This window comes from Polyodon spathula, chromosome 40 (assembly GCF_017654505.1).
Source record: "Polyodon spathula isolate WHYD16114869_AA chromosome 40, ASM1765450v1, whole genome shotgun sequence".
Lineage (NCBI taxonomy): Eukaryota > Metazoa > Chordata > Actinopteri > Acipenseriformes > Polyodontidae > Polyodon > Polyodon spathula.
The window spans coordinates 3,538,009-3,550,153 of NC_054573.1; the positions used below are offsets into that span (position 1 = coordinate 3,538,009).

Genomic DNA, 12,145 nt, shown 5'->3' on the forward strand with positions numbered 1-12,145 from the left:
GACACAGCCAGGCTGAGCGACCCTCTCAGGTGAGGTCACGCAGGCAAACTGGAGGGGAAGGAACTCCAACACGCAGCGCTAGGCTGCTAAACCTCTTAAAGGTGCAGTCCCTTTTTTCTGTCCCCTTCAGCAAAGCTCAGTTCAAGATTTCACATCTAACAAGTACAGTAAGATAAATCCCCTGCCACAGCTGTAAATTCAAAATGATCAGCGTGATGAACTAGCTGATGGCATGTTATATCAACAGACCATCTTCTGCTAAAATTAATATTTAAACCGTATCTATATTATTGAGTCTCTTTTCATAAAATAAACTCTCGACTATCGAGGAAGCTATCAGCTTTTAGTCTGTCTTTCAGATGAGATGTAAATCCGAGGTCCTATTGCAAGAGACTGCAGCAGCAGTAAGCGATGTATAGTTCACTCCCTAGTCTCTGCAAGTCAGTTTGAGTGAACGTGTCTGCTAAACAACTCATTAATAGCAAATTAGATGTACTTTGTTATAATCTTTCTTTTTTGCCCTGTCACAGTGATCCCTCTTTATTATAATGCTGCAGTCAGGAGCCACAGTTAAGAGACTGTGCTTTCTGTTCTTCCTTATAAGTGCTAGTGTAATGGCATTATGGGAGCCATGAACGACTTACATCCTGTTCAGCAGTATAAAAGGATGCCTTATAAGGGGCAGCACTGTGGTAATATATACATTCTTGTATAGCTCATTAAGAACACTCTGGCCATTGATATGCATCTTTACCAACAAGGCTGGACAGCTCTGTACGAAACAGAGCTGCCCCCTGGCTTTCCCTTCCCAGAGACAGCTGCGCTCGCGAGCGCGGGGTCTCCACTGGTCCAGTGTTTGTGTTTCTGTACAGGCAGGAGTACCCAGCTGACAAGCCTTGCTGGTGTGAGAAACTGCTCTGCAGACTTCAGTGAAAGCTCTGAGGGACAGGCAGTGACAATGTGCAGCTGCAGCATGGACAATGGGTTCAGCCACAGACGCTGCCAGCAGCTTTGCTGTCATTGTTAGGGTCAGCTACCCAGCATTTGTTTGTGTGTGTGTGCGCATGTTTGGAGAAGATCTGAATGGCTACAATACTTCAGGAGACAACTAAGTAACTGGTAATCCGGCAATGTGGAGACAGCCAACAAAATAGAAGATATGCCTGAAGTTTAAAATTTTTCCATATATCTGGATAACCACTTATATCCAAAGTGTCATTAACCTTGATATTAATATTATTTAGCACAAAGCTACTAAGAATATGAGACTCTAGGGATATAGAGGCGACAGTCTGCTGGAAATGTGCACGCACTTTTTTATAAAGTGTGTGCAATTTTTCTGAGGGGTTCTGGGATCTGTTGCTCCCAAATATGCCAAAAATGAAATGCATTTATGCTACGAAAATTGTAAAACATTTAATAAATGAATTACCAGATGCATACAGTAGTTAAAAAATAAAATAAGATAACATGCTACTCTCTCTCTCTCTCTCTCTCTCTCTCTCTCTATATATATATATATATATATTTAACAAACGAATGGTGAGTGATAAGTCACTTTTTTGCAGTAATATGCTCAGCTCTGGGTATTGTAAGGTGGCAGGGGGAGGAATCCTCCCTGCCTAAAAGAAACATGCGAAAATGCACATTTTGTTTAATTGAATTGCTTTTGTTAAGTGCTAACTATCCCCTGCACCTGGAGGTAAGTGTAAATTAGAACCAGGTGCAGGGTATTTAAAGCGTGCAGCCAGGTTGTTCTGTGCTGCTGCTGCTGCTGCTGTGGAGTAGGGAGCCCGACTGGAAGTCGTAAGGAATGTTTAAAGGTTGTTTAGAAGTTAGTGTTTTGTTTCATGTTATAGGTCAGGTAAACAGCTTAGCTGTCCAGCGCGTTAGTCAGAGACCTGCATAGGGTTAGTTAGTGCTCAATGTGAGCTAGGTGTTTGTTTGTTTGATTCGTAATTTGAATAAAGGTGCGCAAAAGCGCTAAAATCAAAGTTTTGTTTTTTTTTAATCTCTGGGTCACATTTTTAAAGGGGCACGAACCCAAATTACAGCCAGCCTCATCACAGTATAATGGACTTGCAATGGATTTTTACAGCACTGCACTTCCATCGCACAACAGGGTTAGAAACTCACAGTTGACCTTCACCCAGTCCTGGATTTCAGAACCCCTTGTTTAGGTATGTTAGTGAAATGAAGGTACAATCACACTTCTCATCACAGATGAACAAGTCCTGCGTGAGTCACTTTACTAACAGGAGTTGTTCATGCAGATAGAGAGGAGCTAATTATTGAACAGGGTCTGACTGCATGAAAATGATTGATCAAGGAAATAATACAGTTCATTGAGGACAGTTCTGAAACCCTGACCTGAGTGCAGGACTAGTGTGAGTTTAAACCAGTGAGAAACTATGAAACCATGATCACAATATCAGAAGCAGTTGCTGGCTGATCTGAAACCCTGGTTAACTGATAGAAACTGCTTCAAGCTAAAACCATACAATGAAACTATGACAAGGAGCGTTCTCTTACAGACCTTTTGTATTACTTTACCACCAAACTTTTATAAGGGTCTGTAACAGGGCTAGGAGCCCTGTACAGGAGAAGGGGGCAGGGCAAAGCCCAGCTCCTAGAAAGTATATTTGTTTTGTATTATTATTATTGTTATGATTTATTATGTAAAAGAGCCCTGGATATTTTATGTTTGGTAGCGTGGATGGGAAGCCCCATCCACAAATTTAAAAAAAAAAACTTGTGCAGAAAGTGGCCATCTCTTGAATTAAGTGATTTAATTTGTTGATAATCGGGAGGTGGTTACCTTCATAAAAGCCTGCAGCTCTCTGCACTCAGGATGGGAGTACAGAGGAGAGTATGGGAGAGCGAGAGGAGGAAGGAAGTCAAAAATAAAGCAAACACTCTAGGAACAGTGGCAGCAACAGCCCAGCGTGGCCTAGGATTGCATTTTTGTTTGTGTTCGTGATTATTTTGTTTAAACTTTTATTTCGCTCTGTCAGCAGTGTCTTTGTTAAGATATTTTCTTTTATTTTTTTGTATTTAAACAAACGGCGCACGCCACTTCCTGTCCCCCTCACTACCTGCCTGCTTGTTTATGTTCCTGCTTCTGGCCTGACTTCACCACTACTGCCTGCCCTGTCACAGGATACCATCCAAAAGAAAATCTTCAAGAAGCGGAAGACAAATAAACATACAGACACAAACAAACAGTCACATGCTCAGAGTCACACACATACAGAGCTAAAATCCTGCAGAGGTAACAATAATGAAAAATCAATCTGAGCAAATGGCTCAAATAAGGATCAGAGGTGTAATCAGTTTGAAACTAGAATGATTATTTCATAATGCATTTTAAGTTGCAAAGTACTGAAGTACGAGAAAAATCAATGAACCTGTCTATAACGTGAAAGCCTCTTATTGATTATTTGCTTTGATTGCAACCAAACACTATAGTCATCTGCTTCATATTTTCAAACCCAGACCAATATTTAGAATTGACTCGGACAACACAGCTTGCAAAGCTGGTATTTTCAGAGACTCAGTGTTCTGAGACTGTACTGTCTGCTAGAACCTCACAGGGACTAAAATAAATAAATACCAGCATTGCTAAACCCAGTGAGCAAAAGATCTTCTCCCCAATTATGGACAAATATGATATATATATATATATATATATATATATATATATATATATATATATATATATATATATACACCACTTGAGGGCAGAGGCCTGAGTGGTGGCATTGAGCCAGGGCAGGCATGCCATCACACATAAAGCAGATACATGAGGGCCATGTTAGCCTTGTTAACAAGAAACAATGACAATGGTGCCAACAAACAAGCTCTGTGCATCCGAACAACATCTTACTGTTTTTCAGTGTAAGAGACAATGACATATTTCTCATTCCACAATTAATCAATCATTGCTAGAACTGAAACACATGGTGCTGTCTGTAGAAACAGTGGAGCTGTAGTCGGTGGAGCTGTAACCGTTTGGTTTGCAGTCTGCGGCAGAAATTCCATGTGCGGGGGTCCCGTGATCTGGACGATAATTCCTAAATGCGAAGGGGAAACCGTCTTGCAAACAGGCATTGACTGATCTTGCCAAACCTCACTTTCACAGCCAGAGCAAAATCTGCACCTGCCTTGTCTTAAACAATATAACTGCTGCCTTCAGCAGGTGATCTACAGGAGCTCTCCACACACCCCCAGTGCCAACCTCAGGAGTACAAAGCACCTTTACACCCCATCCAGGATGGCACGCCTGGAGCGCTACCCTGTTTGAGGGACATAAAAACCGCAGACTCAGGTTTAGCAACCATCCTGGAGAGGCTAGTGGGTAACTGCACTAGACTAGGTATTCCCGCATCTGGGAAAGTGTGGCTACGGCCTAGAGGAGAGTAACCAAATATAACAAAACTAGCAGGTCTCCTCAGCACACATGAGCACAGCTGCTAGAGAATGTCTGAGATGCACTTGAGCAGTGCTGGGAGGTGATTCTTTCACAGTGCTGTATATTACTGTCCTCCCCGCTGACCCACAAACCACAGCTGGCTATTGGCAAGCTGTGTCCCAGAGGAGTTTGGGCTGTGGTGTAGTCTCCATTTCTGATTCATGTTGCTTAATGAACATGCTTTTTATATTACAGGTTGTATGTAGTAATCCGTCAGGTATCCGAACGCGATGTGACTATGTGGATATGTAAAAAGGTAGATCAATTAATCTTGTTTTAAATCCCATTACACACAGCTGTAACAGTTACTGCACTACATTATTATTGTTTTGTGATTCAGCTTTTATTAGGGAGCTCCCCTAAATCCCTTGTTTAGAAAGATACAGGGTATTAATGCTTGTGACAGGCTAGGCGTCTGCCGCGTGGGTGCGTGCGTTCACTGCTGAGTGACAGGCAGGAGATCGAGATGGAGGTTGGAGTTGTTACGCCCCCTGCAGGCGAACAGGATTCATTTACATATTGTAGCGCTGGGCTGTGTGGTTTCCAGGATATAATGAGACAGACAAGTTGGGGTTCAGAGCAGTAGGAAACCACTGTATTTATTTATTTATTTTGCTTTTAGTGAACAATGGCTCTCATTCCTCTCCTCTCACTTTCAAACTCAACCTCTCTTAGCTCTCTCTCCATTCTCCCGCCGCCAGATCCCGCTTCTCTCTTTCAAACTGTCATCTCCTCACACACAACCAAGTCCCTCCCCCTTCCTCACTCATTGCTCCAACACTCCCTAGCTCTGAGTGGTGGTGTCAGACCTGCTCCCACCCCCCTGAGTGACACACTCACACACAGGCAGTCTCACAGCTGTCAGTCACACAAGCACCAAAACACAGAGAACGCCAACAGATCTGAAGAATAACACAGTTTACAAACACATTATTTACAGAGCACTCCAAGTCCATAATCAGGTCCACTCCCACATTGTCTTGCAAATCAGCTATCCCCGTGCTCCAATATTAACACACTGAACAGTTCATATGACTCTACCAGCAACGGCAGCGCACGGAGCACATGCAACACAGTGTATGGAAACTTTGCTAGGATCTCTTCTCTGTTCAGTAATAAACTAACGCTGCAGAAGAGACTGAACATTGCGGATAAACGGTTAGGGAGGATATGTGACAGTCGGACATGCAACGGATTACTGTACTAAAAAGGACAGTGATGGAAAAACCCAGGAAAAGGGAGCAATAAGGTGGAAAAAGACTGGCACCTACAGTGTTAGCTTTACATTACCCTTATTCGAGTGTACTGTATGGACTGTTTACCTGAGCTTGTGCCTCTGCAATGTGTTCACTTAGAAATCTCAAAAATTCTGTGCTGAAACTTCCACGCAGCGAGAGTCTTACAGTATCTGTTACAACAGAACTTCATGCCAGTCTCCAAAGCGCTGCACTACGCCGCGTTTCAGAGTAACGACAGGCAGCATGCCTTTGCTTTGAAAGAGACCAGTGTGCATTATTGCAAAATGAATTCCAAAGTGGTATACAGTACTGGAAGAACCATGAAAACCTGTACACCCATCCTTCAGAGGTCCTTCGTGGAATACTGCTCCATATATTTGAAATCCAGTTTCTGTAGAAATGTACTGGAAACAAAACAGGAACAGGGAGGGCTGTGGCTAGCCAAGGTGTCTATTACGAAAGTATTTTAGTGGCTCAGGTGATTCTTAGGACCTTTACAGTAATTGCTGTTTTCTTATTGTGTCACGTGTCCCACATCATTCGCCATGTTTGGTTACAGCCTAGAAGGAGATGTGGAATGCATTACCATTGCAATCTGAGACTGTGTTTCATGTTTCTAGGGCACGGCTAGAGTAAACACTCCCATCACTAGCCCTGCTAGTGCTAGTTTTGTTCCCATTATCACCAAAGTTTGAATTTCTATGAAACTTGAACAATCAATTGCTTTAAATATTTGTTTAATTAAACTGCACCTTGCTCTGCAATTCACTTTTCAGATCCTTCAGACCATCAAAAGAAAAAGTCAAATTGTAAAACCAAACAAAATCCGCCCCAGAAATGTCTTTAGTGTAACACAGCTTCAATGACATCAACAAGTTTGCCAATACATTGTTCTTGCTGTTTTATGCAACGTTGGAATCCGTCGTCAGAATCTTTGAAAGAAATGAAACACAACGAATAAGTTAACCACAGAGGACTAATTCTGTACAGGTTTTCAGAATAATTCATAATGACATTAACAGGTTCATACAACAGCTGTTACTCCGATAAATACAATTCACAGGCATGTAAGAATAATCACACTGCAGTGGTGAACAGCAGGAATAAGTTGCAGTGCTGAGATGCATTGGAAGAGATGTGGAAGCCCACACAGTAATAGGGCTTGCTTGTGCACCCTGCCTACACAGCAGGCCTATAACAGACCTATTTCAAGTCTCTACCAGCTGCTTTTAGAGAAGGGCTCTCCGGATACAGAAATGGAACTGTGACCCATGGCTGCTTGGACGCCTCCAATACATCCCCAGCCTGAAAAGGAAATAGGATATAAGGGGGGGGGGGGGGGGGGGGGGGGGGATTTTTATGTTTATATGATGCGTGAGATCTCACAGACACCAATCCTGTTACAGATTATCAGTGTCCTTTTTACAGGGTGGTTGGGATCACAGCAGAATACCACTACTGTATGCAAACAATAAAACCAGACAAGCTAACACACCCTTCGCTTCTATCGGAGCAATGGTGTTGAAAGAACATTTTAGGAGCTGTCCATTCCCACTTTCTTGCTCACTTAAGAAACACTTAGGAAAGGGATCAAAGGTCATTTCAATGTGGTGGCTGCCCTGGTGACGATGTGAAATGACATCGTGGTGGACACATCTCAGAAAACACCATCAGAACTGAATTTATTCAGGACCTACAGCCTTTTAAAGGCCTGTCACACCACAACCTTGCTTTTCCAAACATAGCATTGCCTTAAAAAGTCCCCAAGAGGAAAGGTCAGGCCCTGTATTTGGAGATCAAGATCTTTCAACATCACGGAACAGGTCAAGATAGGGTTTTCATGGATAATCTCCATTGGCACCCAATGGCTGTCCTCTCCCAAGGCCAGAGAATAAATAAAACAGTTGCCATTTAATGAATGATGATTATTATGTACTTACTGTTGCTGGACTTGAGGTCTCTGTGAATGATGGGCACGATGGTCTCATTGTGAAGGTAGCTCATCCCTTTGGCTATCTGCACAGCCCAGTTCACCAACACCCGCGGGGGCACCTTCTTGCCAGAGAGGGCTCGGTTAAGGCCCCCTCCACGGGCATACTCCATCACCAGGCACAGATTGGGTTCCTTCAGGCACACCCCTTTCAGCGCAATGATGTTGGGGTGCCGGAGCATCCAGAACAGCTTGGCCTCCTGCCGGACGTTCTCCGCGGTGACACTGATGTCCTCGTCGGGATCTTGCCTGGCTGCTTTCACCGCCACCTCCTCACTTCGCCAGACGCCTTTATAAACCTTCCCAAAGCCGCCAGCCCCGATAATCTCTTCCAACCGCAGCTCTTGGAAATCAATCTCCAGAGGTAAGGGGCACTCTTTCATTAAACTGCCATGGATTTTGGTGTAGTTGGGGTCCCAGATGACGTAGTTGCTGGGGAAGATGCCGACTTTGTCCTTGATTTTGCCCGTCCACCAGCCCTCGTCCCCGGACACATTGGAGTCTCTGGACAGGACCTCCAGCAGGTCCCCTCTGCAGAGGGTTAGCTCTTCATCGGCAGTTGCTTCGTAGTCGAACACCGCAGTCCAGAGCGGGGTGGGGCCGGTGTGCAGGGGGTGGTCTGGTGAACTGGAGGAAAACGTGGACGAATTACAACTGCCATTTTCCGTCGTACTCAAAGTCCCATCCCCATGCTGTTGATCGTGCCCTTTAATGCTCCCCCCGCTATTACAGGAAGGCGATAGAGAGTACGGGCAGCTCATTTTATTAGCCATCGTGACAATGAGCCTGCTGGGTTAGGGTGCAAATAAATTAGATTGCTCATGTCTTTGAGAATCCAGCGAGGGGATTTCAGCAGAAATAACAGACGCACGTTAGAAATCGTTCTATGTTCACAAGTTCCTATTGAAGTTTGTTTTGTGTTCAGTTGTCTTTGGTGTGGTTGGTATCAACTGAAAGTATCCACTAGGTTCCCTTCTGCCATCTGCAGGACGAACTCAAGGGGTTAAACAAGGAACACACAGTATTCCATTCATGCCTGCAGGCTCAATCCTTGGTGTATTGTTCAAAAAGAAATTACATATGTTAGGCTGTATTTAAAAGCAGATGTTTAAAGCTACTCTTTACACAAAGGAAAACAATATGATACTGGACTTATTGACAGATACAATTGTTTACAAATACTAAATTACAATCTATAATGTACTACAAATACAAGCTTACAATATTCAGCAGTTTACTAACAGTACCTTCTCTGGCAGGATGAGGCCAGACATAATCATCTAGTCTTAAAAAACAACATTAAGAAGCTAATGCGGTCTTCAGTTTGCCTTTGCGCTGTACAAAGCTATCCGATGTCCACAGCATTCTATAATATTAACTGCAGCAGCCATCTACAAATTCTCAATTCAAAAGATTTCTCCCTGCTACGTCATTGCTTCAATGGGTTAATGCAATAATGAATTATTGTTATTTTAGCGAAATTTCTTTTAAAAATAAAAATAAAAGCAGCCCTACTCAAAACTGTAGATATACCTTCCCTGCATTGCCCTTTTTTTATGTTTTGTGCGTTGCAACTACAAGAAGAAATATTGCCATTTTCAGTTTTTTTTTCATACCTCCAATCTGTCCCTGAGATCGCGTACCTGCTTCATTTGGTCCTGGCGTGGAAGATAAAATAAATAAATAAATAAATAAATACATCTATATACAGTATATCACCATACCAGTGTTTCTGCAGTATGTTACCGGCTTTCCTTCCCCTCACTTCACTACAGCTAAGCATTCCTATACTGTAGGATTATGATAAGATTAAAATAGCATTTTCCTTCCCAAACGCCTTTCGCTACACGGAAATCTGCAGTCCGTATTGCCCGTTTATTGGTTGCCGCAACCCAGACAGGAATCCGAAAGGTGGACCGTTTGTTTCCTTGGCGAAGTTAAAATACAACCCATCGGCAGCGGCGTGTTTATTCCTTGCGTTAACCAGCAGGCATGCCACGACTCCACCATCTTCATGACAATAATTCAACTAATTACCGCTGGCTCTGTCGCCAGGTCCCCCGCTGCTTCGATTAGCAACGCTGTTGTTGCAAGAAAAAAATAAATAAAACCTCCTATCGCGCACTCACGTTCTTACACCTGCCTATCGCACACTTGTACTTGCAGTTTTCAATACGATGCTTTCTGTGTATGTGTGTGCTGTAGTTCGTTTACAAGCAGCCTCCTGGACTGGGCGCAGCGTTATTCCAATGCTCCACTCACTCTACACTGTCAGCGGCTGCCGCTGGCACCGTGTATCCAAATACACCGGCTCTCGCAATGCATGCTAGCAGTGCAGACCAAGCCAACAAGGGACCAGGGGAGAGAAACAAGCAAACACACGCTTCCTGGATGCCGTGGTCGTGAAGAAAAGCGTACAGCTGGAAAGTGACAGGCGGGGCTCGAATACAATAGCTCAATGCCCTAATACAGTAGCTCAATGCCCAACCCTATGCATGCAATGTACAATGCAATTCGCGCGTTGCACTCTGACAGTGTTTTGATGTGCAGGCATGCGCTACACCTGCTGCATATGCTCGCTCTCCTGTCAATTTCCTGCTTTCCCGGATGTCGGAGCACCTGCTGTAGCCCATCAAGCATTTCCGAAAATGAAACGGGATAGCCGTGGTCCTAATGGCCCGTGGTGCGCAAGCTTCCCGTGGCTGCTCGGTTATTGGCAATAGTATTGCTGTGTCTGATATTTAGGAAAGGCATCACTTAAATACTTCATGAAAGAAAATCTGCAAAGATGCTTGTCTTTCAGAGCTGATAAAGGAGGGCGCGGTGTTTGCTCCATTTTCTGAGGGCGATGCGAGCTCTGGTTGGCCGAGGTGCTGTCAGTCCGCGGCCTCTCATTGGCTGGCGTCTAGCCTGGGGGAAAGCCGGCAGGTGAGAGAGACGCAACAGGAAGGCTCTGCGAAGTCTCTCGCTCGGTTTGTTTTTCGTTCATTTCTCGGAGTCTAGCGAATAAGTTTCACAATTATAATGTCACTGCTTTGTTCTTGGGACCTATTTATCCAGCCCTTGTAGCTGATTGAAGCCAGAACCTTGCTGATGACCCTAGCCCTAGCCCTAACCCGTCCATTTCATACCGTCACCACTCCCTGTGTGACCAGGTGTCCCCTTTTAGTTTAAGGATTATCTTTTGTGTAGCATTTTGTTAAAGCCCAGATTATGTCATAATATCTATTACATCTGTTTGTATAGACCCTTGCAGTTTCTCAAAAAAGTCTTAAGAATGTTGTTAGGATCGTTTCTGAATCCATGCTAGGTGTCACACAATAGAGATATAGGGATTGGTTATCTAGTCATGCTGTTGTGGTAGAATCACTTGCCTCTTTTATCTTTTAACACCCAATTTCGACAAAAGTTCTGAGGTCAATCATCTGCTATTAACTGGACGAGCTCTGATGGGCTGAATGGCTTCCTCTCATTCGTACATTTTCTTATGTATGTTCTTATGGATGCTGTCCAGTCCAGGGGGTCTGGTGGTCTTGATTTATACTGAATGCTGCTAGTATATCGTTTGGGCTGTCTTCATGATGTTCTTCACATCCTCACTGGTGAAAACCAGTATAAAATATTAATTCAATAAATGTGCTATTCATCCTGTACCGCAACAAACCTTTCAGTAAGACTTTTAAATTGCATCTTGTGGTGATTACTTGGTCCCGGTGGTTCCACTATTTCCACCTTCAGCACCATGTCTTGTTTGAATACTACGTCAAGACAAGGACTTACTAGGGGCATTCACAAATTGACATTTCTAATTCTGGTACTCCAAAATAAGTGTGGTTTTCACAGTACACACCTTGGGAAGGGCTGTAAGTTATCCCCCATGATAGTGACATCACTTTCCTTGCATACATTTCTATAGTTCTAGATGAAAGAGCTGCCATTGATAGCTAGGTCTGGCTGTCTGTATCCCGCTCCTGAGAGCTTGAACCAGACTGAGCTGCGTAACAGGACCTTATGATATGTACAAGAGGGGAAAGTATCCGGTTCTGATAGACATGTTGACAGCTATTCTCTGTGTTCAATAAAGCAGCAAGGTGTCTTTTGAAGTTACTTAAATGAGTCTTGCTTTTCTATTGCTTAGCAAAAAAGTACCACCATTGTTACGCTGGGCGGTCAGTAGATATGATTAGTTCAAATCCGTCATTTTGTTTCTGCTTAGTGCATTGCCAAGACAAGAATCTAAATATATCAGTGACTTTTGATGAACAAGGACTGCAGTAAATATTTTTTTTTAAAATAAGATGCCCAGAAGGAAACTACAACTCCCAGAATACACTTCACCAAAAAATAAATAGCCTGAAAGGTGCTTAAAAAAAAAAAGGTGCTAAAATCAATTAGGGAGATTCTTTCTCCAGGCAGCTGAGTGTGATGACGGGTTTTATACAGTAT

The 12,145-nt window shown here is 43.5% G+C and overlaps 1 protein-coding gene across 1 annotated transcript in view; it reads right to left on the minus strand.

Moving 5' to 3' along the window:
* Positions 1–10,505, minus strand: part of LOC121304857 (mitogen-activated protein kinase kinase kinase 10-like) — a 34,759-nt gene extending 24,254 nt beyond the window's left edge. Inside the window, exon 1 of the mRNA XM_041236267.1 lies at positions 7,650–10,505. Coding sequence (XP_041092201.1) covers positions 7,650–8,472 — 823 coding nt within the window. The 5' untranslated portion in view covers positions 8,473–10,505. The remainder of the gene's footprint in view (positions 1–7,649) is intronic.
* Between the last annotated feature and the right edge of the window lie 1,640 nt (positions 10,506–12,145).